Source organism: Petromyzon marinus, chromosome 56, assembly GCF_048934315.1.
Source record: "Petromyzon marinus isolate PM22_M1 ecotype Great Lakes invasive population chromosome 56, UKy_Petmar_22M1.pri1.0, whole genome shotgun sequence".
In the NCBI taxonomy this organism is placed as follows: Eukaryota; Metazoa; Chordata; class Hyperoartia; order Petromyzontiformes; family Petromyzontidae; genus Petromyzon; species Petromyzon marinus.
Window position 1 is genome coordinate 6,014,864 of NC_133722.1, and position 27,629 is coordinate 6,042,492.

At 54.0% G+C, this 27,629-nt stretch overlaps 1 protein-coding gene across 8 annotated transcripts in view; it reads left to right on the forward strand.

Moving 5' to 3' along the window:
* The window catches only part of LOC116954711 (histone deacetylase 4-like), a 253,867-nt gene extending 231,501 nt beyond the window's left edge, over positions 1-22,366 (forward strand). For all 8 annotated transcript variants that reach the window (XM_076052508.1, XM_032975422.2, XM_032975418.2 and 5 more), the window contains 18 exons: positions 36-167; positions 1,918-2,098; positions 4,375-4,589; positions 5,493-5,819; positions 6,622-6,847; positions 7,510-7,643; positions 8,177-8,297; positions 9,335-9,384; positions 10,732-10,839; positions 13,240-13,295; positions 15,030-15,117; positions 16,052-16,171; positions 17,124-17,221; positions 17,988-18,106; positions 19,125-19,258; positions 19,620-19,704; positions 20,702-20,867; positions 21,793-22,366. In XM_076052508.1, coding sequence (XP_075908623.1) covers positions 36-167; positions 1,918-2,098; positions 4,375-4,589; positions 5,493-5,819; positions 6,622-6,847; positions 7,510-7,643; positions 8,177-8,297; positions 9,335-9,384; positions 10,732-10,839; positions 13,240-13,295; positions 15,030-15,117; positions 16,052-16,171; positions 17,124-17,221; positions 17,988-18,106; positions 19,125-19,258; positions 19,620-19,704; positions 20,702-20,867; positions 21,793-21,835 — 2,403 coding nt within the window. In that variant the 3' untranslated portion in view covers positions 21,836-22,366. The remainder of the gene's footprint in view (positions 1-35; positions 168-1,917; positions 2,099-4,374; positions 4,590-5,492; positions 5,820-6,621; positions 6,848-7,509; positions 7,644-8,176; positions 8,298-9,334; positions 9,385-10,731; positions 10,840-13,239; positions 13,296-15,029; positions 15,118-16,051; positions 16,172-17,123; positions 17,222-17,987; positions 18,107-19,124; positions 19,259-19,619; positions 19,705-20,701; positions 20,868-21,792) is intronic.
* Positions 22,367-27,629: the final 5,263 nt, after the last annotated feature.

The window sequence follows — 27,629 nt, forward strand, 5'->3', positions numbered from 1 at the left end:
CCCTCCCTCCCGTCTCCGTATCTCTGCGCCACCAGCACCCGATGCTGTCTCCTGAGCGGCTGCTGACGCGCGATGGCAGCACCCTCACTCAGATCAACCTCTACACGTCGCCCTCGCTGCCCAACATCTCGCTGGGGCTACCCGCGACGGGCGCCGCCACTCCGCACGTGGGTGCCGCACCCGCTTACGCACGCGCACGCACAAGAGAGGTACAGGTGCAGCCCTGCGTTTGCCTGCTCATGCCACCGCTGGTGGATGGGCCAGAGCTAGAGACCCCCCTCCCCCTTCTAAAGGATATTTGGTCGACTCGTGCACACTGGCCAGGCTGATGTTAGCCGTGGCGATGAATTGAACTCGGCTTTGCCGGGTTTGTAGCACAATGCGCAAACCTCTGCACCACCGCCACTGTCCGCATTAAAACACGCGCACATGCACGTGCGTAGACCCCCACTGCTCCCCACAAACACACGGTGCGAATGCTCTGCCCCCCCCCCCCCCCCCACTTCAGAGGAACTCAGATTTCCACCACAGTGTGGGAGGCTTGCAATCCCCTCCTTCCCTCCCTTTTACTCGGGTAACTGCCGCCTAATAGACGACCGTAACGTTGTGAAAGTTATTTTTGTGGAATAAATGTACGTGAGCAGCTTGAAGCTGCGCGGTGTGCGTGCCACGACGTGAATGCAGATCACTCGGAGCGGAGTGGGGCAGCGGTGGAGAGAGCGAATCGCAGTATGGGTACATGTGTGTGTGTGTGCCTTGTGTGTGTGCGCGATCGCATGTGTGTCTGTATTTGTGTACGTGTGTGTGTCTGGGTTGACTCATCCTCAAATGAGTTACATGGTGCCGTGTGTAAGCATGGGCAGACAAAGGCGGTGAGGTGTAGTGCTGACCACCCACCCCCTTGTGTACCGTCCAGACTTTTATAGGTGCTCGCTTATAGCACTCTGCTCCAATAGCATGTTAAGGCTATACGGTGGATTTGTGTCTTTGTTATCTGTGGGTGAATGGGGAGCGGTAGATTAGTGGTTAGTGCGTTACGCTACAAACCCGGCGACCCGAGTTCGATTCCTGCTCATGGCCAACACCAGTGACGATTATCCAAACCGGTTCTGGGTCTCTCCTAGGTCGACACAGTCTCAACTGAATAACTGGTGTGGGGCGTGGTGCTGTCCACATCACCACCTTGTGTGCCATGCCGACCTTCATAGGTGCTCAATGGCAGGACTCGCCCGTACTGCCTGCGTGTGTGTGTGGTTCTCCTTTTACAACGTCTCCTCCTCTCTCTCACCCCCATCTCTCCCCCCCGCCTCACTCCGCTGCTGCTGACGCGATTGTCTGGCTTGACCGCCTGAATGTCAAATTGTAGTCGTTGCTCAGCGTCTACAGCAGCCGTTCGAAAAGAAGAATTCGACTCTCCTGCATTCATCCGTCTTCCTCTCTCTTCACTCGCCTACCTACTCACCTCCCTACTCATCTACATACTTACCTACCCCCCCCCATCTCCCTCTTTCCTGCGCCTGCGATCGCTCGACCGCGAACCCCTTTAACCCCCTTAAGGGGGTGCTCCACCACAGTGGCGGGATGTTATCTCCCTCACCTGGTATGCAGGAGGGTCGTGGGTTCCATCGCGACCAACACGCCTGCTGTATGTTTGCAAATTGAATGTTCTCCCCGTGGTTGCGTGGATTTTTCCCCTGGTCTTCCGTTTTTTCCCTACACATTTAGAATCATGCCTTTAGGGTATTTGGCTGCTATAAATTTCCGCACGATGAAAAGCCACTCCGTTGAGCTATCATTTGTGATGGCCAGGTCACTTCTGAAAAAGAGCTACACATCTCAGTGGGGCCTTGCCTGGTAAGACTAAAATTAGTGTTTTTTTTAGCTTAATCCTCGACCCCAACTCTCTGACCCTGGCAGATGGCGGGGAGCCTGGCGGCGCAGCACGAGGCGGAGCGGCACGCCGTACTGGGCATGCGCGGTGGCGCCGCCGGCGCTCAGTTCGTGGGCAGCGTCCCCTTCCTGCCACGCCACGATGGCAACGCGGGCGCCGCCACCCTGCAGCAGCAGATCCTCCTGCTGGAGCAGGCGCGCCTCGCCGGTCCGTAGCGCGCACACGCACGCACGCGCACACACACAGGTCAAGTGCCACCACCTGTACCGCGCACACACACACCAAGCGCCACCACCTGTACCGTGCACAAACACATAAACCAAGCACCACCACCTGTACTGCACACACACACACCAAGCGCCACCACCTGTACCGCATACACACACACAAACCAAGCGCCACCACCTGTACTGCACACACACACACCAAGCGCCACCACATGTACCGCATACACACACACAAACCAAGCGCCACCACCTGTACTGCACACACACACACCAAGCGCCACCACCTGTACCGCATACACACACACAAACCAAGCGCCACCACCTGTACCGTGCATAAACACACAAACCAAGCGCCACCACCTGTACCGCACACACACACCATCTGTCAGTCTGGCTGTCGATCTGATTGTCCATTCGACTGCCTATCCGTCCATACATCTGTGTCTGTCCACTTGTGCAGTGAGGGAAAAAAAGTATTTGATCCCCTGCTGATTTTGTACATTTTCCCACTGACAAAGAAATTATCAGTCTATCATATTAATGGTAGGTTTATTTCAACAGAGACAGAATAAAAAAAAATCCAGAAAAACGCATGTCAAAAATGTTATAAATTTATTTGCATTTTAATGAAGGAAATAAGTATTTGACCCCCTCTCAATCAGAAAGATTTCTTGCTCCCAGGTGTCTTTTATACAGGTAACGAGCTAAGATTAGGAGCACTCTTAAAGGGAGTGCTCCTAATCTCAGCTTGTTACCTGTATAAAAGACACCTGTCCACAGAAGCAATCAATAAATCAGATTCCAAACTCTCCACCATGGCCAAGACCAAAGAGCTCTCCAAGGGTGTCAGGGACAAGATTGTAGACCTACACAAGGCTGGAATGGGCTACAAGACCATTGCCAAGCAGCTTGGTGAGAAGGTGACAACAGTTGGTGCGTTTATTCGCAAATGGAAGAAACACAAAAGAACTGTCAATCTCCCTCGGCCTGGGGCTCCATGCAAGATCTCACCTCGTGGAGTTGCAATAATCATGAGAACGGTGAGGAATCAGCCCAGAACTACACGGGAGGATCTTGTCAATGATCTCAAGGCAGCTGGGACCATAGTCACCAAGAAAACAATTGGTAACACACTACGCCATGAAGGACTGAAATCCTGCAGCGCCCGCGAGGTCCCCCTGCTCAAGAAAGCACATATACATGCCTGTCTGAAGTTTACCAATGAACATCTGAATGATTCAGAGGACAACTGGGTGAAAGTGCTGTGGTCAGATGAGACCAAAATGGAGCTCTTTGGCATCAACTCAACTCCCCGTGTTTGGAGGAGGAGGAATGCTGCCTATGACCCCAAGAACACCATCCCCACCGTCAAACATGGAGGTGGAAACATTATGCTTTGGGGGTGTTTTTCTGCTAAGGGGACAGGACAACTTCACCGCATCAAAGGGACGATGGACGGGGCCATGTACCGTCAAATCTTGGGTGAGAACCTCCTTCCCTCAGCCAGGGCATTTAAAATGGGTCGTGGATGGGTATTCCAGCATGACAATGACCCAAAACACACGGCCAAGGCAACAAAGGAGTGGCTCAAGAAGAAGCACATTAAGGTCCTGGAGTGGCCTAGCCAGTCTCCAGACCTTAATCCCATCGAAAATCTGTGGAGGGAGCTGAAGGTTCGAGTTGCCAAACGTCAGCCTCGAAACCTTAATGACTTGGAGAAGATCTGCAAAGAGGAGTGAGACAAAATCACTCCTGAGATGTGTGCAAACCTGGTGGCCAACTACAAGAAACGTCTGACCTCTGTGATTGCCAACAAGGGTTTTGCCACCAAGTACTAAGTCATGTTTTGCAGAGGGGTCAAATACTTATTTCCCTCATTAAAATGCAAATCAATTTATAACATTTTTGACATGCGTTTTTCTGCATTTTGTTGTTGTTATTCTGTCTCTCACTGTTCAAATAAACCTACCATTAAAATTATAGACTGATCATTTCTTTGTCAGTGGGCAAACGTACAAAATCAGCAGGGGATCAAATACTTTTTTCCCTCACTGTATGTCTTCCCATTCGACTCTTCATCCCGCCATTATCTTTACCCATCTGTCTCCCTCCCTGTCCGTCCACCTACCCGTTTGTCCGTTGGCCCATCTCTTCTCTCACGCCGCGTGCCGTCTATCCGTCGTCTCGCTCCGCCCGCCCGCCGTCTGTCCGCGCGCCCATCCGTGATCCCCGTCTCTTGTGCCCGCTCCACCGCAGGTCTCGGCGGCGTGACGCCCCACCCGCAGTCGCCGCTGGCGCTGGGCGGCTCGCCCACGCTGCGCCGCACGCCGGCCAAGATGGGGCGGCACCAGCCGCTGGGGCGCACGCAGTCGGCGCCGCTGCCGCAGAGCCCCCAGGCCCTGCAGCAGCTCGTGCTGCAGCAGCAGCACAAGCAGTTCCAGGAGAAGCAGAAGCAGCTGCACCTCAACCAGGTGGGCGGAGAGAGAGAGAGCCAGCCAGCGATGGCACTCGACCTGTGGCTCCCCCCCCCCCTCCCTGTGGCTCTCCCCATCGCCCAGCCCTATGGCCCCTCCCATGGCTCCCTCCCGTGGCTCCCCCCATAGTCCCACCCCCCATAGTGACCCCGTAGTCAAACCCACGTGACCCCGCAGTCAAACTCACGTGACCCCATTGTCAAAGCCATGTGACCCCGTCCCGGACAATGACAGCGCTGCTGCGCGTGTAGGCCTTGGTTTCCCAAGCGGCTGTCTGCCACTGTAGTGAGATGTTATCTCCTTCACCTGATATGCAGGAGGTCGTGGGTTCAATTCCGACCCTGACACCTGTTGTATATTTAGAATTTGCATGTCCCTCTGACCGTGGTCGCGTGGATTTTTCTCCGGGTTCTCCGGTTTTTCCCTCCACATTTAGAATCAACATCACGCGTTTAGAGTATTTGGCTGCTACAAATTTCTACGTGACGATAAGCCACTTTGTTGAGCTACCATTTGTAATGGCCAGGTCGCTTCTGAAAAAGAGCTACATAGCTCAGCGGGGCCCTACGCCTGGTAAAATATAAAAAAAATGTTGTTAGTTGAAATACTCTTTGATTCTTTCTGTAAAGTCACGTAGGTATAAAAAATAATGGATCACGACGTTTCGATCGCAACGCGAGCAATCGCCTGATGACGACGATTGCTTGCGTTGCGATCGAAACGTCGCGATCTATTATTATTTTTCTACCTACGTGACTTTACCGAAAGAACCAAAGAGTGTGGATTCCCGCAGTCACGAAAGCTTCAAATCAAGAACAGTTGAAATAGTTGAGGTCACGCGCCGCTGCATTCGATCTCACCGCGCCCACCGCCCGCGCGGCTCCACTGCCCCCGTCGCAGCTGCTGCTGTCGAAGGCGGGCGAGCCGGTGCGCCAGCACGAGGCGCACCCCGAGGAGACGGAGGAGGAGCTGCGCGAGCAGCAGGCCATGATGCAGGAGGAGGAGGGGGCGGCCGTCGCCGACGAGGTCCGCGTCAAGCGGGAGCCCGCGGACAGCGACGACGACGACGAGGACGAGGACGAGGACGACGAGGTGCGCGAGGGCTCGCCCCTCGGCGGGGGAGACGGCGCTACCGCCGCCGGGGGGTTCGGCGAGCAGCAGCAGCAGCAGCAGCAGCAGCGGCGGCAGGAGCAGCAGCGGCAGTTCCACGCGGCACTCTTGCAGCAGGTGTGTGCGAGTGCGTTTGAATGGCATCGGCGGTGTCAAGATTGGCCTCTGTGGAGGAGGCTCGTGAAGGACGTTGCTGCTGGGCAGTTGGAGGCAGTCGCCCTCACAACAACATCGGAGGGCAGAAGAGCGACGCTCGCATCAACGAGTTGAGCGTCGAGCGGCTAAAACGCAGCGAGGTGGCGCAGTGTTGGGTACAGGTGGTGCATCTTGCCAGTCATCTCATTCAGTCAACCCATGGCACCTGGGTCTATCCCGTGACCTCCTGCCAGCGGGCGTTCGACGCTTCATGTGGCCTTAGTGCACTTAGCCTGGCACAAGCGGTACCGTGCATCTTCATGGGCTTGATCTTGGAGGCGTTAAGATCACCTGGTCTCTTCTCACCCAGCTAAACCTCAGACACTTAGCTTCGGCCTATTTATCAAGCAGTGAAAAGATCATGACCTGGTGTGTGTGTGTATATGTTGAACTTCTTCCACGTGACCCCGCAGTCAAACCTACGTGACCCCGTCCCAACTAATGACAGCGGTGCTCCGCGTAGGCTTGGGTTTCCCCGAGCGGCGGTCCGTGGGCCCCCCGCCGGCTCCGCGTCGCCGCGCGCGATCTCACCCTGAAGCAGTGGTGATGACGTATGGGACGTGTGAGAGATATTACAGATGTGACTTTTATATCGGATCACGATGCAAAATCGTGACGAAGAAATCGCTGGCAGGACTGCGACTCCCGTGCCGTGCGGCCGCCGACACTTATTCCCACGTACTCTTCCCCCCGCCCACCCCCTCTCCCCGGGGCCACCCCGCAGCACGCCGCCCTCATCGGCCTGCCCCCCCCGCACCCGCAGCAGTCGCTGGTGCTGGAGCAGCAGCAGCTGCACCAGCTGCGCGTGTACCACGCGGCGGGGATGCCCGCGTGCGCCCACGCGCCAGGGCACCGGCCGCTGTCGCGAGCGCAGTCGTCCCCGGCCTCGGCCACCTTCCCCTTGCCGGCGCCGCCGCCCGAAGCGCCCGTCAAGCACCGCTTCACGACCGGTGTGTCCGTGCGTGCGTCCGTGCATATGGCCAGTCAGTCCAGGCGTACGTGTGCGTGTGTGCGCGCGTCGCACGGACCGTGTCGCTCCTTTCTCCCCCACGGTTGACGCCCTCTCCATGAGCTGCTGAATTGTTTCTCGACAACAAGGATCGGTCATATTTGGTAACTGAAGCTTTGAACTGTTTATAAACTAAACTACAAGTAAACTATTTTTTATTTTTACCAGTTAAGGCCCACTGAGCCATATAGCTATTTTTCAGAAGTGCCCTGGCCACAAATGATAGCTCAACAATGTGGCTTATCGCGTGGAAATATACAGCAGCCAAATACTGTAAGCGCACGTTGTTGATTCTTAATGTGGAGAGAAAGACCGGAGGACCCGGGGAAAAATCCACGCGGCCACGGAGGGAACATGCAGACTCCAAACGTACAGGCGTCGGGCTCAAAATCGAATGCACGACCTCCTGCACACCAGGCGACGGAGTTAACATCTCGCCACCGTGGTGCCCCCACCCCCGTCTCGGCCTAACTGAGCGAGTGCCTCCGTCCTCGCCGGCTCCAGCCGCCACGGCTCTCTAACCGGTGGCGGCGGCGGCGGTGGTGGTGCATTCCCCACCCCCCCCCCCCCCACCTTCTACCCCCCCCCCGTTGCTCGCGCCAGGCCTGGTGTACGACACGCTCATGCAGAAGCACCAGTGCACGTGCGGCAACAACACCAACCACCCCGAACACGCCGGGCGCATCCAGAGCATCTGGTCACGCCTGCAGGAGACCGGCCTCGCCAACAAGTGCGAGGTGAGCGCTCGCGCGTGCGCCTGTCGCTCGGCCGGTTTGCCGTGGTGCAGGCGTCGCTCGCAGGGGGTTTCTCGTGACCGGGTGTTGTTCCCAGTGGTTGCTTTGCGACGTCACGGCCGACGGAAATTGAGAGAGCGCATTGTGCTTAAAAAAAAAAAAACGAAGACCGGCATCTGGCATAAATTTATTCCGAACATTATTAGAAAACCGACTGGGCGCAATCGCCGCCCGCTGCTTGCCGCCAGTAGATCTAGCAAATCCAGCTGGCCCCATGCTACAAAGCACCATCGAGGGGGTCTGGCAGTATAAGGGCACTGACCGCCACGGGCGTTGACTGCCGCTGGCGCTGACTGCCGCTGGCGCCGACTGCTGCCGCTGCCGGCGTTGATCACCACTGGCATTGACCGGCGCCGCTGCTGACGTTGACGGCCGCTGCCGGCGCTGCCGGCCACTGCCGGCACTGCCCGCCGCTGGTGCTGACCGCCGCTGCCGGCGCCGACTGCTGCCACTGACCGCCGCGGGTGCCGTTTCAGCGCGTGAGGCCCCGCAAGGCGACGCCTGAAGAGATCCGCACAGTCCACTCGGAGCAGCACGCGCTCCTCTACGGCACCAGCCTCTTCAACCCCCCCAAGATCGAGCCCAAGAAGATGCACGGTACCCATAAACTAAAACTGTTAAAACATATATTTTACCATGGCCCACTAAGCTCTTTTTCAGAAGCGACCTGGCCATCACAAATGATAGCGCAACTAAGTTGCTTATCGTCACGTTGAAATTGATTGCAGCCATTGACTCTAAACGCACGTGTTGGTTCTAAACGCGGAGGCAGAATCCTGTGGAAAAAACCTACGCGGCCACGGCGAGGGAGACATGCAAACGCCAAATATACAGCAGCAGGCGTCAGGGTCGCGATCGAACCCACGACCTCCTGTAGACCGGGCGAGATAGTTAACATTTCCTAGCCACCGCAGCGCCCTGCCGTAGCTCCTCTCCCCGCGCACTCTCACCGCACGCACCGCGTCCGTCCATCGGCTAAGATCGATTCTTTCGCGCACGATGTTTTCCCACAACCGTGTGCACGGGAAGCGGTTATTCTCAATAACCCCCTTAACTGCCGCCAGGGGCCGCTACATTCACACGCGAGAGCATTGGGAAAAAGATTGAATCTCAATTGAAACGCAACCTCGATTTGTGGCAGTCGAATTGCGAGGGCTGCCAAGTATTTAGAGCCCTAGTTTGGATGTGTGGTTGAACCTATTTTGCATCGTACATCGCCAACCTTGCTAATCAGATATACGGGGGAAGGATAACAGAATAGCCAGAGGCAACCCCTGCAGAACAGGGGGGGAGAACTCCACACGGCAAGGGGCAACTGAGTCGGGAATCGAACTCGGGGCCTTCTCGCTGCAAGGCCACGGAGCCACCCTGCCGCCCGAATTAATTCCTCTTCCCCTTATAGTCTCCTGTTGTGTTTACAACAACAATGACAACAGCAAAGCCGCCATTCGCCACCAAGTGGTGGTGTCGTCACCACGGTGCTCATGCCAGGCCAGATGCACTTTGAGGCATATTGACGGGACAGTCCCGCCGTGTCACGGGTTGGACTGCCCGCTCTCCGATCTCTGCTCTTCGTCCGGCAGACCCCCACGCAGACTCGCTGACCGTATTTTCCGCTGCTTTATGCCGTGCAGGATCCCTGCCTCAGAAGGTCCTTGTGATGCTGCCGTGCGGCGGCCTGGGGGTGAGTACCGCTCATGGGCACCGCACACCACCGCTTGCCACACCACCGCGTGCCACACCACCGCGTGCCACACCACCGCGTGCCACACCACCGCGTGCCACACCACCGCGTACTTCGCCCCCTGGGGGGGGGGGTTCGCCTGGTTTCCAGGAGGTCGTGGGTTCCATCCCGAACCTGACACTGCCTGTTGTATATTTGGAGTTTGTGTGTTCTCTCTCTCTCTCTCATCTCGAGGTCGCGTGTCGATTTATCTCGGGGTCCTCCGGTTTTTCCCTCCACATTTAGAATCGACATCACGCGTTCAGAGTTTGATGGCTGCTGTAAATGTCCTCGTGAAGATGACAAGCCGCTTCGTTGAGCTCTCGTTTGCGGCCAGGTCGCTTCTGAAAAAGAGCTACATGGCTCAGTGGGCCCTACCTGGTCGAATAAAAAAAACGTTTTGTAAACGGTTTAGTACACGCTGCGTCCTTTTATATTCGGAGGCAAAGGTGAAAGCGCAGCCCTGAGAAACGCTCCACTCACGCCGCTATCTGTTGGCAGAAGAGGCTCCACTGGAGGGAGCTCCAGTCAAGCATGAGGCCAGCAATTTTTTTTCTGGCGGCCACGGAAATTCCACATTCCCATGGCGAAGGCTGTCTTCTCTCCACGGCGATTGTTGAAATAACCTCTCCTGAAATGGTACTCATTCTATATTCTTGGTTCTTTCGGTAAAGTCACGTAGAAGGGAAACAAAATAATAAAAATGTAAAACAATAAAATTCTCACGACGTTTCGACTGCAACACAAGCAATCGTCATCAGGTGTGAAAACCTGATGATGATTGCTTGTGTTGCAGGTGTGAAAACCTGATGATGATTGCTTGTGTTGCAGTTGAAACGTCGTGAGAATTTTATTGTTTTATATTTTTATTATTTTATTGTTTCCCTTCTACGTGACTTTACCGAGAGAACCACGAATATTAATCCCTGCAGTCACGAAAGCTTTAAATCAAAATTTAGGTACTCATTCTATCGATCCCAGAGGGGATGATGAGCGGATGGAGTGGAAGCTCGTGTGGAACCGGGCGGGGATCCCGTTAATGTGAACAGCTGTTTTGCAAGCGAGCTTTGAGATTTTTCGAACCCAAAAAAAAACAAACTAAAATGTCACCTGGGATCGGATTTCCCACGAGCGGCAAGATGGCCGTCTCTCGCTGCTCTCCGCTGGGGCCCGCCGTCGTTGTGAATCGTCAGCGCGGCCGGGACGGACGCACGGACGGACTCGCGCACGAACGGGCGGATGGACGCACAGACGGACACACGGACGGGCGTGGGGTTGACCTTGCGGGCGTGGCTGTGGCTGTGCCAGGTGGACAGCGACACCATCTGGAACGAGCTACACTCGTCGGGCGCGGCACGCATGGCGGCCGGCTGCGTCACCGAGCTGGCGTACAAGGTGGCGGCCAGGGAGCTCAAGGTGCCAGCGAGCATCGCCTGTGTCTCTTTGTGTGTGTGTGTGGCAGGGTGTGTGTTACACTGTCAGGGTGAGTCTCTTTGTGTGTGTGTGTGTGTGTTATACTGTCTGGGTGTGTGTGTTATACTGCCAGGGTGTGTGTTACACTGTCAGGGTAAGTCTCTTTGTGTGTGTGTGTGTCAGGGTGTGTGTTTTACACTGTCAGGGTGTGTGTTACACTGTCAGGGTGAGTCTCTTTGTGTGTGTGTTACACTGTCAGGGTGAGTCTCTTTGTGTGTGTGTGTTATACTGTCAGGGTGTGTGTTATACTGTCAGGGTGTGTGTTACACTGTCAGGGTGAGTCTCTTTGTGTGTGTGTTACACTGTCAGGGTGAGTCTCTTTGTGTGTGTGTGTTATACTGTCAGGGTGTGTGTTATACTGTCAGGGTGTGTGTTACACTGTCAGGGTGAGTCTCTTTGTGTGTGTGTTACACTGTCAGGGTGAGTCTCTTTGTGTGTGTGTGTTATACTGTCAGGGTGTGTGTTATACTGTCAGGGTGTGTGTTACACTGTCAGGGTGAGTATCTTTGTGTGTGTGTGTTATACTGTCAGGGTGTGTGTTACACTGTCAGGGTGAGTCTCTTTGTGTGTGTGTTACACTGTCAGGGTGAGTCTCTTTGTGTGTGTGTGTTATACTGTCAGGGTGTGTGTTATACTGTCAGGGTGTGTGTTACACTGTCAGGGTGAGTCTCTTTGTGTGTGTGTTACACTGTCAGGGTGAGTCTCTTTGTGTGTGTGTGTTATACTGTCAGGGTGTGTGTTATACTGTCAGGGTGTGTGTTACACTGTCAGGGTGAGTATCTTTGTGTGTGTGTGTTATACTGTCAGGGTGTGTGTTACACTGTCACGGTGAGTCTCTTTGTGTGTATGTGTTATACTGTCAGGGTATGTGTTACACTGTCAGAGTGAGTCTCTTTGTGTGTGTGTGTTATACTGTCAGGGTGAGTCTCTTTGTGTGTGTTATACTGTCAGGGTGTGTGTTACACTGTCAGGGTGAGTCTCTTTGTGTGTGTTATACTGTCAGGGTGAGTCTCTTTGTGTGTGTGTTATACTGTCAGGGTGTGTGTTACACTGTCAGGGTGAGTCTCTTTGTGTGTGTGTGTGTTATACTATCAGGGTGTGTGTGTTACACTGTCAGAGTGAGTCTTTGTGTGTGTGTGTGTTATACTGTCAGGGTGTGTGTGTTACACTGTCAGAGTGAGTCTTTGTGTGTGTGTGTTACACTGTGGGGAGCGGTAGTGTAGCGGTTAGCGCTACGCTGCGCTACAAACCAGGCGACCTAGGTTCGATTCCTGCTCACGGCCAACACCAGTGACGATTATCTGAACCGGTCCTGGGCCTCCCCTAGGTCGACTCAGCATCAAATGAGTACCTTGTGCGGTGTGTAAACATCGCCACTGGGGATACAAAGGCGGTCGGGCGTAGTGCTGGTCACCCACCCGCTCGTGTACCGTTCCATCCTTCATAGGTGCTCGCTTACAGCACTTGCCCCTCCAGTCTGTTAAGGCTATATGGGGGATCTTTGTCTTTGTTACACTGTCAGTTTGTGTGTCTGTGTGTGTTACGCTGTCTGGGTGTGCGTGTTACACTGTCAGGGGGTGTGTATGCGTGTGAGTGTTTTGCACTGTCAGAGTGTGTGTGTGTGTGTGCGTGTGTTACACTCTCAGGGTGTGTGTGCGTTACACTGTCAGAGTGTATGTGTTCCACTGTCAGGGTGTGTGTGTGTGCATGTGCGTGCGTGTGCGTGTATGTTACACTCTCAGGGTGTGTGTGCATTACACTGTCAGAGTGTGTGTGTGTGTTCCACTGTCACGGTGTGTGTGTGTGTGCGTGCGTGTGCGTGTGTGTTACACTCTCAGGGTGTGTGTGCGTTACACTGTCAGTGTGTGTGTTACACTATATCTGTGTGTGTGTGTGCCGTGCCGGCCTTCATAAGTGCTACTCGCTAACAGCATTTGCCCCAACAGTCTATCAAGGCTATACAGGGGATCTTTGTGTTTGTGTTACACTATCAGTGGCTGTGTGTTCACACTGCCAGTAGGTGTCTGTCGTTTCCTCCGACGTGCAAAACTACTGAGAAATTGGCCATAGAACCCAGAACCGAGCAGGCGTTGCGGCCTCACAAACCTCTTGCCCCCCATCTTTCACTCGCCCGCTCGCTAACTCTCTCTCTCTCTCTGTGCGTGCGAGTCCGCGTGGAGATCTGCACGTTTTGAGTGTGGCGACATTCAACGTTTCAAAGCGCAGTTTGTGCGTTTGTCGCCGCCCCCGTGCTCCGCGTAGTTCTAATCGGTTGCTGCTGCTGCTGCTGCGTTCGTTGTTGTCGTCATCATCGTCGTCATTTGTTGTTGTTCTTTTTTTTAGAATGGGTTCGCGGTGGTGAGGCCTCCCGGGCACCATGCCGAGGAGTCGATCGCCATGTAATTATCACGCCCCCTCGCCGACACTCGCGCCCGCGTTTTGCCCGCCCCACGTACCAGAGGGAAGGACAGCGGGGGGGGGGGGGGGGGTGGGGGGGGGGTTGCGCCCTCGTGTTGTGCGGCAAATAATACAAATAAGACCGACAGACCGGTTCTCTTGCGCATCACTTCGACGGCGAAGAATCCGTCGGACAAAGAGGGTTCGCCGCGTCGCGCGGCGCTTTCGGAAGCGCTTCCGCGGCCGTCTGGAACCGCTCTTCTTACCGCTGTTAGGAAGCCACTGGGGACTATGCACTTTTAAATCATCTCGATTGAAAACACATTTCCGGAGAACTGCTTTCGGTGTTTCGTTTGTTGTCCTTCCTCCGCACCTTCGATTAGCGTTGTATTGGCTACGTACGGTGCGAAAGAGATTCGAGCGTACGTACATCGGACGGTAGAATAGGTCTGGGCTGTCACGTGACCTGCAAGGGATGATGGGAGGCGGCGACCCTGTGTTCAGAGCCGTGCCTTTTGCCGTCTCGTTGGTCATCGTTTAGTTTTCGTTGTTGAACCAGGTGAGAACTCAAGAGACCAGGGGAGAGTCTCGTCTGCAAGGGTGAGCTGGGGCGTTAGTCTGCTGCCAGTAGGGGGCTATGATTGTTGCTGTGGGAGTAGTGTAACACGCAGTATAGGCTTTTGCGACCAATATTATGCACAATGACGGGGATTTTTTTGGGGTTAGATCGAGTGAAAATATAAATGTGTCGTTGAACCCGCCACTACGCGACACAGCCAATTAGCGAGGTTTGTCACGTAAACAGAACGTGAAGCCCTCCACCGCCCGACACAGCCAAGTAGTAATCGCAAATGTTGTGGGTTTACTCTCCAACACACCGGTGTGCTGAAGTCGTTTTGTTTACGTGACAAACTTTTACTAGTTGGCTGTCGGGTGGTGATGGTGACGGGTTTAACGACGTGTTCATATTCAAACGATCTCACCCGAAGAAAAAGTCATCTTTTCACGTGCGAGAAATTTTACGACATCGTGTTCGAATTTTGCAAAAAAAAATTCGACCCTGACACCGGCACACATCGGCCTGCTCTTGCGAGTGACGTCAGGGGGATCTTGAACAGCCACTGCTAGCGAGGCTGACGGCGCGCAGTCGTAGTAGCGGAACCAGTAAGATTATCATCACGGTCAATGCACACCGCCGCGTTATTAATCAGGGCGGCCGTTGGATTCGAACCACTAGCCCCCACAATAAGCCATGTCAACAGCCCAGAAATCACCTTCCGTGTGTACCATTATTAAAAGCCGGGTTATTACTTTACGTATTGAGAAAAGATGGCGATTATTATTATTGATAGTTGGAGGCCACGATTGCGGTGGTGGCGACGTTTAGATTGCTTAGATTATTTGGCGGCTGCTATAAATTTTCACGTGTTAAGCTACTTCGTTGAGCTGTCGTTTGTGATAGCCAGGTCGCGGCCGAAAAATAAGCTGATGGCTCTGTGGGCGTTACCTGGTGAAAATAAGATAACTAAATTTTCGTTATTTACTTACCTGTCCTATACTTTGCACTCCTTTCGTATTTTTCGTATTGTTCGTTGTCGTAACGTTCTCATCCCGTGGCCCCCGGCTGGACATCTGTGATAAAATATCCTTGACAGCCCATCGCGGATTCCCTCCTGCCGTCTGGACGGCCGTTTCCGATTCTGAGCGACGCGCGCTGCCTGTTTTGTCCTCCGCAGGGGATTCTGTTTCTTCAACTCGGTGGCGATCGCCGCCCGCGTGCTGCAGCAGAAGCTCAACGTGAAGAGGGTGCTCATCGTCGACTGGGTGAGTCCAGCAACCGGCCGCTGCAGCTCGCAAAGAGAATGGTTCCCCCCCATCCCCACCCCCGTGGGTAGCCTGCGACGGATTGTTGGGGCGAAGTGACCGTTAGCGAGCGGCGCCTATGAAGGCCGGCACGGCACACGCGAAGGGTGGAGGCGGGGTGGCCAGCACCACGCTCAGTTGCTGAGCCGACCTGAAGGATGCCCAGGGTTGGTTTAACTAATCATCGCTGGTGCTGTCCGTGAGCGGGAATCAAACTCACGGTGCGCTAACCACTGCGCCACCGCTCCAGCGCACAGATCCAGCATGGGCCATTCCGGCTCACTCACTCACTGACACGCACACAGCCATGCACGCTCACTGGCACACAGGCATGCATACTCACACATACACATAAAGATCCCCGCATAACCAGGCCTTAGTTTCAGCCGGTTTTGTCCGGTTCGGCATTCCCGGAAAAATATTTACACACCCCTCCACACCACATCCGGTTTAGCTGCAAGCTGCGAAGTCACGTGCCTGTTCAAGCCTACCAGCAACCTAGACGCTATTCGATGAGCATAAAAGCCGTGCTTTTTATAACCTCATCGACTGGTCGGTCCAAGTGCCGTCCGCGGGTCACCTTTCCCGCACTTCACCGATTGCCGGCAACCGACGTCGTCCCAAGTTCTCCCTGTCGCGGGCTGCCACCCGTGCACCCCGAACTCCCGAACTCTGCCGAGCGAGCACCTTGCGGGTCAAAACCCTGTGGCCCGCCCAGCGTAGGACACTCCCCCCTCCTCCAGGCAGACTCTTAACACGCAAAAATAAGCCGCGTCAACCCTCGTCTGCGGACGGACGCCGTCGGCGGTTCGCCGGGTCGGCCGCGAACGGGGCACCCGGAAAGCGGACGGGGCGGCCGAGGGGAGTGACGCTCACCGCCGTTTTGCGCCCGCAGGACGTCCATCACGGAAACGGAACGCAGCAAGCGTTTTACAGCGATCCCAGCGTCCTCTACGTCTCCCTGCATCGGCACGACGATGGCAACTTCTTCCCCGGCAGCGGAGCCGCTGACGAGGTGTGAAGGCTCTCCACCGCGCTTCGCTATCACTCGTCAACGCCCGCCCGCTTTGGCGTTCAAAACACTCGCCACTGATGTTCTCAAAACACTCGCCACTGACATTTAAAGCATTCACCACTGATGTTTAAAACAATCATTACTGACGATTAAACACTCACCACTGATGATTAAAACACTCACCACTGACGATTAAAACACTCATCACTGATGATTAAAACACTCACCACTGATGTTTAAAACACTCATTACTGACGATTAAAACACTCACCACTGACGTTCAAAACACTCACCACTGACGATTAAAACACTCACCACTGACGATTAAAACACTCATCACTGACGATTAAAACACTCACCACTGACGTTTATTAAAATACTCAGCCACTGACGATTAAAACACTCACCACTGGCGTTTATTAAAATACTCATCCACTGACGATTAAAACACTCACCGCTGACGTTTAACACACTCATCACTGATGATTAAAACACTAACTGCTGAAGTTTAAAACACTAATCACTGACGATTAAAAAACTCACCCACTGACGTTTAAAACACTCATCACTGACGTTTAGAACACTCACCCCACGAGGGAAGAGCACAGCATGTTGAGTAAAAACTATAAAAAAAAACTCAACACAGTCATCATAAACATAGCCCCAAGAGGCAATGGCCCTTCTCTATAGTACACAAATTGAGAGGTCAGAGGGTTACTGTGGATAATAAGAGTTGCTCTTTGTGCCCGTACACTCGTCACCAATGCAGTTATTCCCAAGTAATTAAGTATCATCGTCGTCGTTAAAATCATCACCACCACCGCCACCACCGTTACCGCCACCACCGCTCTCACCGCCGCCACCACCGTTACCGCTACCACCACCACTAGCACCACGAACCACTACCGCTTGCCGACGTCTCTGACCACCTCGCGGGCGTGCCCGTGCGCAGGTGGGCGTTGGCGCGGGCGAGGGCTTCAACGTGAACATCGCGTGGACGGGCGGCCTCAACCCTCCCATGGGGGACGCCGATTACCTAGCGGCGTTCAGGTAGCGCTCGCCCCGCAGCGGCCGTCTCGGGCACCGCCCCCTGCCCCCGCACCGCCCCCATACGGCAACGACGCACGGCGCTCGCGGCGGTCAGCACACCCGGTTTGATGATCGGACGGTGGTTAAACTAAAACTTTTATTTTACCAAGTAAGGCCTACTGAGCAATGTACTGTGTAGCTCGTTTTCAGAAGCGACCTGGGCACAAATGGTAGCCCAACGAAGTGGCTTAACGTCATGTGGAAATGTACAGCAGCCAAATATCCTTGGTTCTTTCGGTAAAGTCACGTAGAAGGGAAACAATAAAATAATAAAAATGTAAAACAATAGAATTATCACGACGTTTCGACTGCAACACAAGCAATCATCATCAGGTGATTTTATTCTTTTATCTTTTTTTATTATTTTATTGTTTCCCTTCTACGTGAATTTACCGAAAGAACCAAGAATATGAATCCCTGCAGTCACGAAAGCTTTAAAGCAGCCAAATACTCTAAACGCGTGACGTTGATTCTAAACGTGGAGGGAAAACCTGGAGGACCCGGGAAAAAATCCACGCGACCGCAGAGAGAGAGAGAGAGAGATAGACGCAAACTCCAAATGTACAGCAGCAGGCGTCAGGGTCGGGATCGAACCCACGACCTCCAGCACCACGATGTAAGTTGTTGTTGAACGGCTGAATCTGGCTGTGGCCCCCTAAGCGTGGCTCATTGTTTGCCTGCCGCGACGTGTGCTGCGGCCCCCCCCCCCCCCCGCCTCCCCCCCCAGGTTGCTCGTCATGCCCATCGCGAACGAGTTCTCCCCGGACGTGGTGCTCGTGTCCGCCGGCTTCGACGCCGTCGAGGGCCACCCAGCGCCGCTCGGCGGGTACAACGTCACCGCCAAATGTACGTGCCACGCCCGCATACGCGACGCCTGCCTTTAGCGCGGTCCGTCGCGTTACTTGTCGCGTCGCTTGGCGTGGTGATTGTTTTTTGTCGGTGATCGACAAGCAGCTGCAGCAGCAGCAACAGCAATATCATCATAATCATCAGTTGCAGCAGCCAATATCAGACGACGTAGAAGCAGCAGCAGCAGCAGGGACATCTTTGTAACTTGAAACAACAGTAGTGTCGTTATCGGGAACAGCAGCAGCAGCAGCAATATCAGCAGCAATTTAATCATCATCATCATCAGTTGTGGCAGCCAACATCAGACGACATAGAATCCTCAGCAACAGCAGCAGGGACATCGTTATCATTTAAAACAACAGTAGAATCGTCATCGACAGCAGCAGCAGCAGCAGCAGAAGCAATATCAGCAGTAGCAACGATGGCAACAGCCAGATCGCCTTCGTCGTAAACACCGGCTGGAGCAGCGATGGCACTCTCGTCTGGCGTCGTCATCACCCGCTGTGATCAATGCCGCCCCAATCGGTGCTCATCGACACCATTGCCGTAGTCGTCGCCAATGGCGTTGAGGTACGGCGTCGCCACCGCGTGGCGGCGATGTCACCACCACGGGCCGCCCATCTGAGCCAGCGGAGGGGGGGGGAGTCGACCCCGTAGAGCGGTGTTCTTCGTTGCCAGGCCCGCGGGCCACTGGCGGCCCCTGGTGGCCTTTCGTGCGGCCCTCTCACGTGCACCCCCCCACCCCTCCGACAATACCCAAAAACACCCCCCGTCATCGTCGGGCTGCTGTCAAATCCCCATTCGTGTCAAATGCGTGGCGACCCTTCTATCGGCGAAAGTGTCCCCGGCACCAACCCCCACCCCTCTGAAAATGAGTGAAGGACACTGCCGGAGACGCCCGGTAGATGCTGCAAGAGGGAACGTCTCCCTCCCGCCCATCTCACCACTCCGCCGCTCTCTCCGCGCCCACCCACCCACCCACTCCTCACCCCCCGCCGCCCACCCCCTCCTCCAGGCTTCGGCTATCTGACGCAGCAGCTGATGACGCTGGCGGGCGGCCGCGTGGTGCTGTCACTGGAGGGGGGGCACGACCTCACGGCGATCTGCGACGCGTCCGAGGCCTGCGTCTACAGCCTGCTGGGCAGCGAGGTGGGCAGGCGTCGTAACTTCCCCGCCACTTTGGGGGGGGGGGGTGCGGCTCACCCTCGCCCTTATTCATTCACATCCGACCACCGTTGGAACGGTGTTGATCACAGCGGGTGACTATGACCACGCTGCTGCACGGTGGTCTACGTACGGTGCGAAGGAAGTTTAACGTAGTGCCTGCTCGAGCTCACGCTGGCGCTAGTGGCCTCTCCGCTGTTTACTTTCGTTTATCCTAGTTCTCGGTCGTGTGTTTCTGATGTACGTATGTCGAACTTACAATTCGCACACACCGTACGTAGCCAGGCGTGCTAAGCGGAGGTGCGGATGTGAAGTAAGCGTCCGTGCCGGTGCGCGCGTGGAACAGATGGAGCCTCTGTCCCAGGAGGTCGTTCAGAAGAGACCGAACCCAAACGCCGTGGCGTCGCTCGAACGCGTCATCCAGATTCAGAGTGAGTGCACCCAGCCACACTCCCCCTGCACGCACAAAGACAAAGATCCCCCGTGTAGCCTTAACAGACTGTAGGGGCAAGTGCTGTTAGCGAGCAGCGCTTATGAATGCCGGCACGGCACACGAGGGGGTGGGTGGCCAGCACCACGCCCGGCCGCCTTTGTCTCCCCAGTGGCGATGTTTACACATCGCACCAGGTACTCACTTGAGGTTGAGTCGACCTAGAGGAGGCCCAGGACCGTTTCAGATAATCGTCACTGGTGTTGGCCGTGAGCGGGAATCGAACCCGGGTCGGCGGGTTCGTAGCGCAGTGCGCTCACCGCTACTCGGCTGCACTTCCGCTCCCCACCTGCGTCCATACACACGCACACACCAATACACACGCACACACCAACGCACGCACCAATACACACGCACACACCAGTACACACGCACGCACCAACGCACGCACCAATACACACGCACACACCAATACACACGCACACACCAATACACACACACCAATACACACGCACACACCCGCCCCCACACATTACCCCTAGACGCACCTAGACCAGGCCACCACCAGGAGTTGCTCCTCGGGACCCAGGTCGCCCACCACTGCTCTGCAGCCACCGCCTTATTATCGCCCTGGTGGCGGTGGCGAGCACCTCACGCACGTCCCAATGCCTCCGCGTCTTGACTGATCCACCAACCCCCCACCCCTAACCTCCCCGTGTGAATTTTGTAATGGACACAGCGCGCACACCTGGCTAACACCCCGGCTCGAGCCAGCGCTTCCTCCAAGGGCCCCTCTGGCCACGCTGACACAGTCTCCTCCGTGTTGTGTGTGCGCGTGCGTCTGTGTGTGTCTGTGTGTGTGTGTCTGTGTGTGTGTCTGTGTGTGTGTGTCTGTGCGTGCGTCTGTGTGTGTGTGTGTCTGTGCGTGCATGTGTCTGCGTGCATCTGTACATGCGTCTGGGCGTGCGTGCGTGCGTCTGTGCGCTGCGTGCACACAGGCAAGTACTGGCGCTGCCTGCAGAGGCTGGCGCCCACGGTGGGGTTGTCGTTGCTGGAGGCGCAGAAGCACGAGAAGGAGGAGACGGAGACGGTGACCGCCATGGCCTCTCTCTCCGTGGACGCCACGCAGGCGGCCGCCGACACCGCCGCCGCCGACGACAAGAGGTGAGCAGTCCTTCCGTTCGTGTTCCAGACGTGCGGTGATGGCGGCGGCGGCGCGCGCGGTGGGGTAAAAAACGTGGGTGACGCGAGAGCCTCTTTCAAGACGTCCGATCGGCGTGGAAGAGTAGACCAAATACCCTGTAGAGCCCCCTCTAGTGGGGCGGCCCTTACGCCAGCGCTGGGCAGATACCACGGTGATATTCTCAAAACGCCGGACGTTTTGGCCTGCGTGGTGGTCCCAATGTTTGTTTGCGGTTGGCAGTTGGACGCCTGGTCCAGAGGAAGCTTGACAGCCGTAGATCGGTGGCTCTCAAACCCATATTTTTGTCTCCTGTAACACCCCCGTTGTTGAATTTAGTTTCCACTGAGTTTACCCCCCCCCCCACCACACCGTGATCTGACCCATCGTGGTTCTGAGAAATACATGCATGAATAATGAATGTCAATATATTAACCTAGGTGCTAACTGCAAGCGAATAAAAAAAAAATTTCAACGGACGCTCTGCACTCGTGACGTCATTTGTTCGCGCTCGCTGCTTACTCTGGGAAACCCTGGGGTTACCATATGCATTCAAATTTTACCGTAGTTATTTAACATTGGCAGATTCATACAACGTGATCATTCACCAATGACTCTCGCGCATGATATAACGTCACGCATTTATAAATCGTCTGACGTGTACCCCCTTGGGGCATTGCCACGTAACCCCCCCCCTCATGGGGGTCCACGTAGCCCCCCCAGCTCCCCCACCCCCCGCTTAAGAACCACGGCCGCAGAAGGACGAGCGTCGGCGCCACAATCAACGACGCGCAACGTCGTCGTCGAGAATCGCTCTCCTCTCGCGATTCCCAACGCTCTCTCGCGCGATTCTCACCCCTTCTCTCGTGATTCCCACCCTCTCCTCTCGCGTGTGTCCTCCTCCTCTAGGCCGGTGGAGGAGCCCATGGAAGAGGAGTCGGCGGCGATGTAAGCGATGGACCCCGGTGCGTTTGGATTGTGGCCGGCACGGCTCGCTCCACAGAGCGTTTGGCAGCGCCATCCCAACCCTCCCCGCCACTCCTCCCCACCCCCTGCTGACGGGAGGGGTCAGGCGATCTTCGGAAACGATGGGCGGGGGGGGGGGGCTGGGGAGATGACCCGGAGACTCGAAACGGCGTGCGTGCGTGCGTGCGCCCGGCCACAGTCGCTCCGTGTGTGTCCGTACGATGGCGCGGCCGCGTGACGCTGGCGATTCGGCGAGTTTGAAAACTCCGCGGGCGCGACGTAATTATCCCCCCCCCCCGGTCGCTCGTGTCTTAGAACCAGTCCGTTGCTCTCTGTTCCTTTCCTCTTATTGAGAATTTTGTTGATTTTTTTTTACACGCCTTCATATTTTTCGTTGTATAGGGTTTCCTTAATAGGCCGCTTTCTTGAGCTTAAGGGAAGAGTATGAGTTGTGCGCGGCAAAACGACCGAGACACTTTTTTTTTTCCATACTGTATAAAATCGAGTTTGTTCCTTTTTTTAAAGTTGTTGTTGTTGTTTTTGTTGGGGGGGCGGGGGCGGGGCGGGTCGTGGGGGTCTCGGGGGGTACCGGGGGGGTCGGGCGCGGGGGGCGGTCTAAGAGCGACGGTAGGAAGCGGTCGTGCGCGGGAATTATCTCGGGGCGACATCGTCGTCCGGTCGATGCGCTCTCGCGGCGTGGGAGTGAAACTTCCGAGGAGTGCCTTTATTTGAGACGGGAATGTCTGCGTTTGTCACTGCCTCGCTGAACGCCGTTTTAAAATGCGTCGTCTTGGACAGAGGACACGCCGCATCCTCTCCGCTTTTCCCTTCCACGTCGTCGCCGTCGTTAACGTGTGTTACTTTTTGAATTCCTTTAACGCTCCAGAATCACCAGCAATTGTTCTTATTCTGTTCCAAAGTAGGCTTTTGTAAGAATTACACAATGCAAGGTATGTTTGTTTAAAGTAGATTGTGTTCTCTGTGTATTCCTCATCTTAGCAGGATTAAGCTTGGGTAACGGTGATCTTTTTTTTTAAGGAGTTATTTTTTTTATTACTTTCTTTTGCAGGTCCTACTTGCCTGGGTATTTGGTATTAACATTTAACAGTTTCACTCTTTTTGTATACTACTTATATTTGCTCTATTTATTCCTTTCGATTTTAAGAAATAAACACCGTACTTCAGAGTATTTGACCTTCCTTGCAAAAATGTTTATCTTGCTGAAAAAGGGAGAGACATAAAAAAACAATGACATTTTGTTTTAAACGTATATGCGTTGAATGACCAAGAAAATATCGCTGATAGCTGTATACCATGTTGATACCTTAGTGGGTAAGTTTTACAAAGAAACCGAGTTGTCTTTTCCCGCTGGTTTCTGGCTCGGAGCCCTCGTGTTCTCGCTGTTGTAAATTTCTTTCTTAAGTAGTTCACAACGTTTTAAATCCCGGCTCACGGACACGTGTATTGGTGTGTACGTACGTGTGTCGCTTCGCACCGTACGTAGCCAACCGTGCTCATCGGAGGTGTATATAACAGGGCAGCGGTGGCGTGGCGATTGATCGTCGCGTGGCAACCGAAGCATCGGTGAGGATCGGTATCTGAACTTCACCCGGTCGTGCCCCTAGGTCAGCTGGGCCTAAAACGACCACCGTTTGTGATGGTGGTGATGGTGGTTACGGTTATCGGCAGCAGCAATGGGGGGAACGAAAGTGGCCGGGGTTGTGTGTGGCCCTCTCCCTGGACACAACAACCCCTTCACGTGTGCCGTTCCGGCCTCAATGTGCTCACCGCGACCACCAACTCTTAGCCCTGGCGTCTGTAATAAGGATAACCAGGATTTTCTTTTTTACATATATATTTATGTATATACATGCATATTCATATAGAGCACACGTTATTGCTGGATGTGTCGGTGGTGTCGTGGGCTTTCATTAATACGCTTTGAGGTTTATCTACGTTACGTGTATGTACGTCACAGTGGCATCTGAATTCCAAATCCACAGTTTAGATTCAATTCTCACAACTTGTGTTCCTCCCGGCCATTCCTGAAGGCCGCGCACAAAAAGCCCCTCTCTCTTGTAAAATAAGGTCCTTTCGTTAAATTGTTTTTATTTTCACACGATAGTAGCAGGAATCTACGACACCCGATCCCGTTCATTTACCGGTGCCTCTGCGGAAGCGTGCGCCCCACGAGCCTCACGGGAAACGCACGCACACACGCGCACGTGCGCACACACGCGCACATTCACCCACACGCATGCACGCCGCTCAGCGCGTGTCGCTAGCATAGACCGCGAGTCGGGCCGAAAGCGCGGGTTCACAGTCGGAACCTTTATTTATACTGGAGAAATCTGATGAGCTGCAGAGCTCTTTGTCACAGATGTCCAGTACAGTTACGTAAACGCGCAGAACGGCAATCGACCACGCCCGTGGCGCCAAACCCTCTGCCGCGGTCGGCACGGCGACCGCCTCCGTCCTCCATCTACCTTCTGTCAAATCCTTTTTTGCAAACGGTGAACGTCGAAGTTTGTGGCATTAACCAAAATTAGCGAGTCCTACTGTATTTCGTTTTGTGTCATTCAACACCGCACGGTTTAACAATCAAAAGGTTTCCTCGGCAAGAGGTGCCTTCTTAATGGGTGTTACGCGTGGGGGGAATCTAGATTTGAGAAGCGGTCACTTAAGTTTTCTAGATCTGAAAAAAAAAAATGTACTGCCCCCGTCACGATAAAAATCTTAACGATGCCACAGAACTCTTATTTTTCTTTTGTGTGCGTGTCGTACGGCTTTTCCGCATCGAGCTGCGATCTCGCGGTGTCGGACGGAGTACAGCGATCGGACGTGAGAGGGGGAACGGGCGATCGTTGGGGAAACGTTGTGATTTGTGGAGGTGGTTAGAAAAAAACATTTCTCACCGGTGTTTCCGATTGGGCGGCAAAAAAAACAAACCTGTTGTGCGTTTTTGGCAGCAGATGAGAGCCGTGTGTGCCGTGCCCAGCAAGTGGGGCATTGGAAGTCCCCCAACGGGGGGGTTTTCTAACCTACCCATGGACACGTTACTTTACGCTGAGAATGGATAGCGAAAGCGGCACGTTTGTTTTTCCTGTGTTCACTGATGACAGACTTAATTCTATAGGAAGCGGTCGTGGATATGAAACATATTGTTTTAAGAGGTATTTTTGAAAGAATATATATTTTGAAAGTTGATGATGATGATAATTAAAAAGAGGTTCTAATGTGTTGTGTAAAAAAATAACAAAAACAAAAAAAAAAAATCCTCGTTTCACAAATCTTTAACGGTGTCCAAATTCGAGCGTTACGTCACTTGATTACACTGTACTTATTGCAAACCGTGCCCGCGTCCCGCCGGGAATCATCCTCTCAGTCACAACCAAAAGACTCTTACATTCTGTGTGCGCTGAGCTGATGCTACAGGCTTGGGGTAATTTTAACTTGTTTCGTCTGTCCGATTAAAATGTTGGTGTTTTACCGTGTTTTCAAACTGTATCTCTTTTTTTTCTATCCCACAAGTTTGCTCGTTTTGTAAACTGTAAAACGACCCGATTGTTAACGATTAAAAATTTATTTTCAATGTAATTGTTTTGTCGACGTTCGTGTGCAACCGCGTTGGTAGTTTTGCCCCATTGCCTTGCGTAGGTTCTGACGGTCGTGGTGTCTACTTAAAAGAACCCCAACCGCGACCGGGTACACTTGAGCTGCCATCGTCTTGTTCGGTTGGTGGGATCGCGCACACGGGGAACAGTAGGGGAGGTTGTTGCAGAGCTCTCTCTATCTCCTTCTCCCTCTCTCTGCGGAGTCGGACGTGCGCACGTTGGCTGCGCTGGAATGTGTGTCGGAGGTGGCGTCCTTTAAAATGGGAAGTGATCCGTTACGAGGGCGACTCGGAATTGCCAGGCCTGGCAGTCGTCTCAACTCGGTGACATAGGCGCGCAGCGCTCTAAACTTGCGTTGCCTCATTTGAACAACGTTCGGGGAAGCGCGGGGGCGGCGGGGGCCGGGGAGCCTTGTGTTTTTGAATAACACATTTGCATTCTGACTGGCTTCTTTAAGAAGAAGAAGAAGAAAAAATCTGCATCGTTGGCTCAAAGCTTCTCATTTAAAGGACGCTGAAAAATCCGTCGTCAAACGTCACAATGTGATCTGGTGTGGACAATTTCACGGCGGATTAAAAACAAACGAAACCGTCTTTTCTCAAAGGTATAATTAAAATAGTTGCGAGTGCTGGCGCCGTGAATCCCGGACATGGGATGCCGAGGCGGCCGTTGGGGCTTCGCCCGCCAGCGCTGGATTTTAACAGAGGCCTATCCGAGATGGGGGGGGGAGGATCGGCGTTCGAAATCGCCGCGTGTACATAATTCCGCTTGCGTGTAAAGCAAATAGATTGTATGTTGAGAATCACATGACACGTTTCTGGGACGCTGTTCTCTTGCGTCGGTCCGTGCCCCGCTGCAGTGCCGAGGGCTGGTCGTCTCAACGTAATTCCCAACCGGATCATTTTATGCAATAATGCGCCCTGTACATAATGCACACATTCTATTTTGCTACACTCCTATCAAAGCTACGTCGAGGAATATTTTCTTTCTCCTTAAAAGTCGCGGAGACAGCCTCTCGATGTCCGTCGCGTCCGAGTTAAAGGTTCGCGTCCGCGTTTGCGTCCGTTTTCTGTTGCGCTTTGAAAATAAAACGAAACAAAAACAGAAAATCCGTCGGCAGGTAAAGTTCAAACTCGCTACCCGTGGCGCTCCATCCGTAAAACGTCTCCGCACGGCCTTCGCGCAAACACTCAAAAAGCCTTCGCGAAGCCCGACGCTGAGCGAGCTCTGCCAGAGTGCTTGTCAACAAAACCGTAGGTCTTGACTTAAAGCTTTCGTGACTGCAGGAATTCACATTCTTTGGGTCTTTCGGTAAATCCACGTAGATGGAGGAAAAAAATAATATAAATATCACGACGTTTCGATCGCAACACACAAGCAATCGTCATCGGGTGATGATTGCTTGTGTTGCGATCGAAACGTGATATCTTTTTAAAATTATTTTTTGTATCTACGTGGCTTTCCCAAACGACCCAAATAATATAAAAACGGGCGGGGTTTTTTTTTTCTCTCCCGGTCGGTGGGGATTCAATCTCACGTTTTCTCGCCGTTAGCTGCGTGCGACAAAGCGAAAGTTTTTGTCTCGTCCGCGATGTTCAGTGTGGAGCCCGAGATTGACGTACCCGGCGCGAGATTGACGTACCCGGCGGAAGGGTTTCCACCCCACGGCGTCTCTCGTTGCGTTCCGTGCCAGCGAAAGGGGGGGGGGGGGCGTCGGGCCGATAAAGCTGCCGGCTCGTTTTGAGTCCATGTCCAGTTTTACAAATCCAGCCCAGCCTGTGTGGGGGTTGAGCTGCGGCGGCGTTCTGCTCGTTGTTAAACCCGTCGCGTTCGGACCGTTCTCTGCACTTCCAGGTCTGCCCTGTCCGTCCTTCTCTCTCCCAAGGAAGTGATGCGCGTCCCAACGTAATTTAAAGTTACGTGACCAGGCTATCGAACGTTTCTGGCCTGAAAATTCTGAAATCGGCATCTGCCGAGCGTTTGGGGTGTTTGCGTATGAAAAGAACTGTCCTGGCCGCCGATGCAGTAAAATTTTTTTTTTATCCTGCGATGAAAATTGTGTCACAGTCGCCGCCCCACGGAATTTCATTTTCCACGGCATTCCTTTGCAACGTGAGACTCGCGCTGTGCTCGTTAGCGTGGTGCCCTTCTTTGGCCGCTTAAATT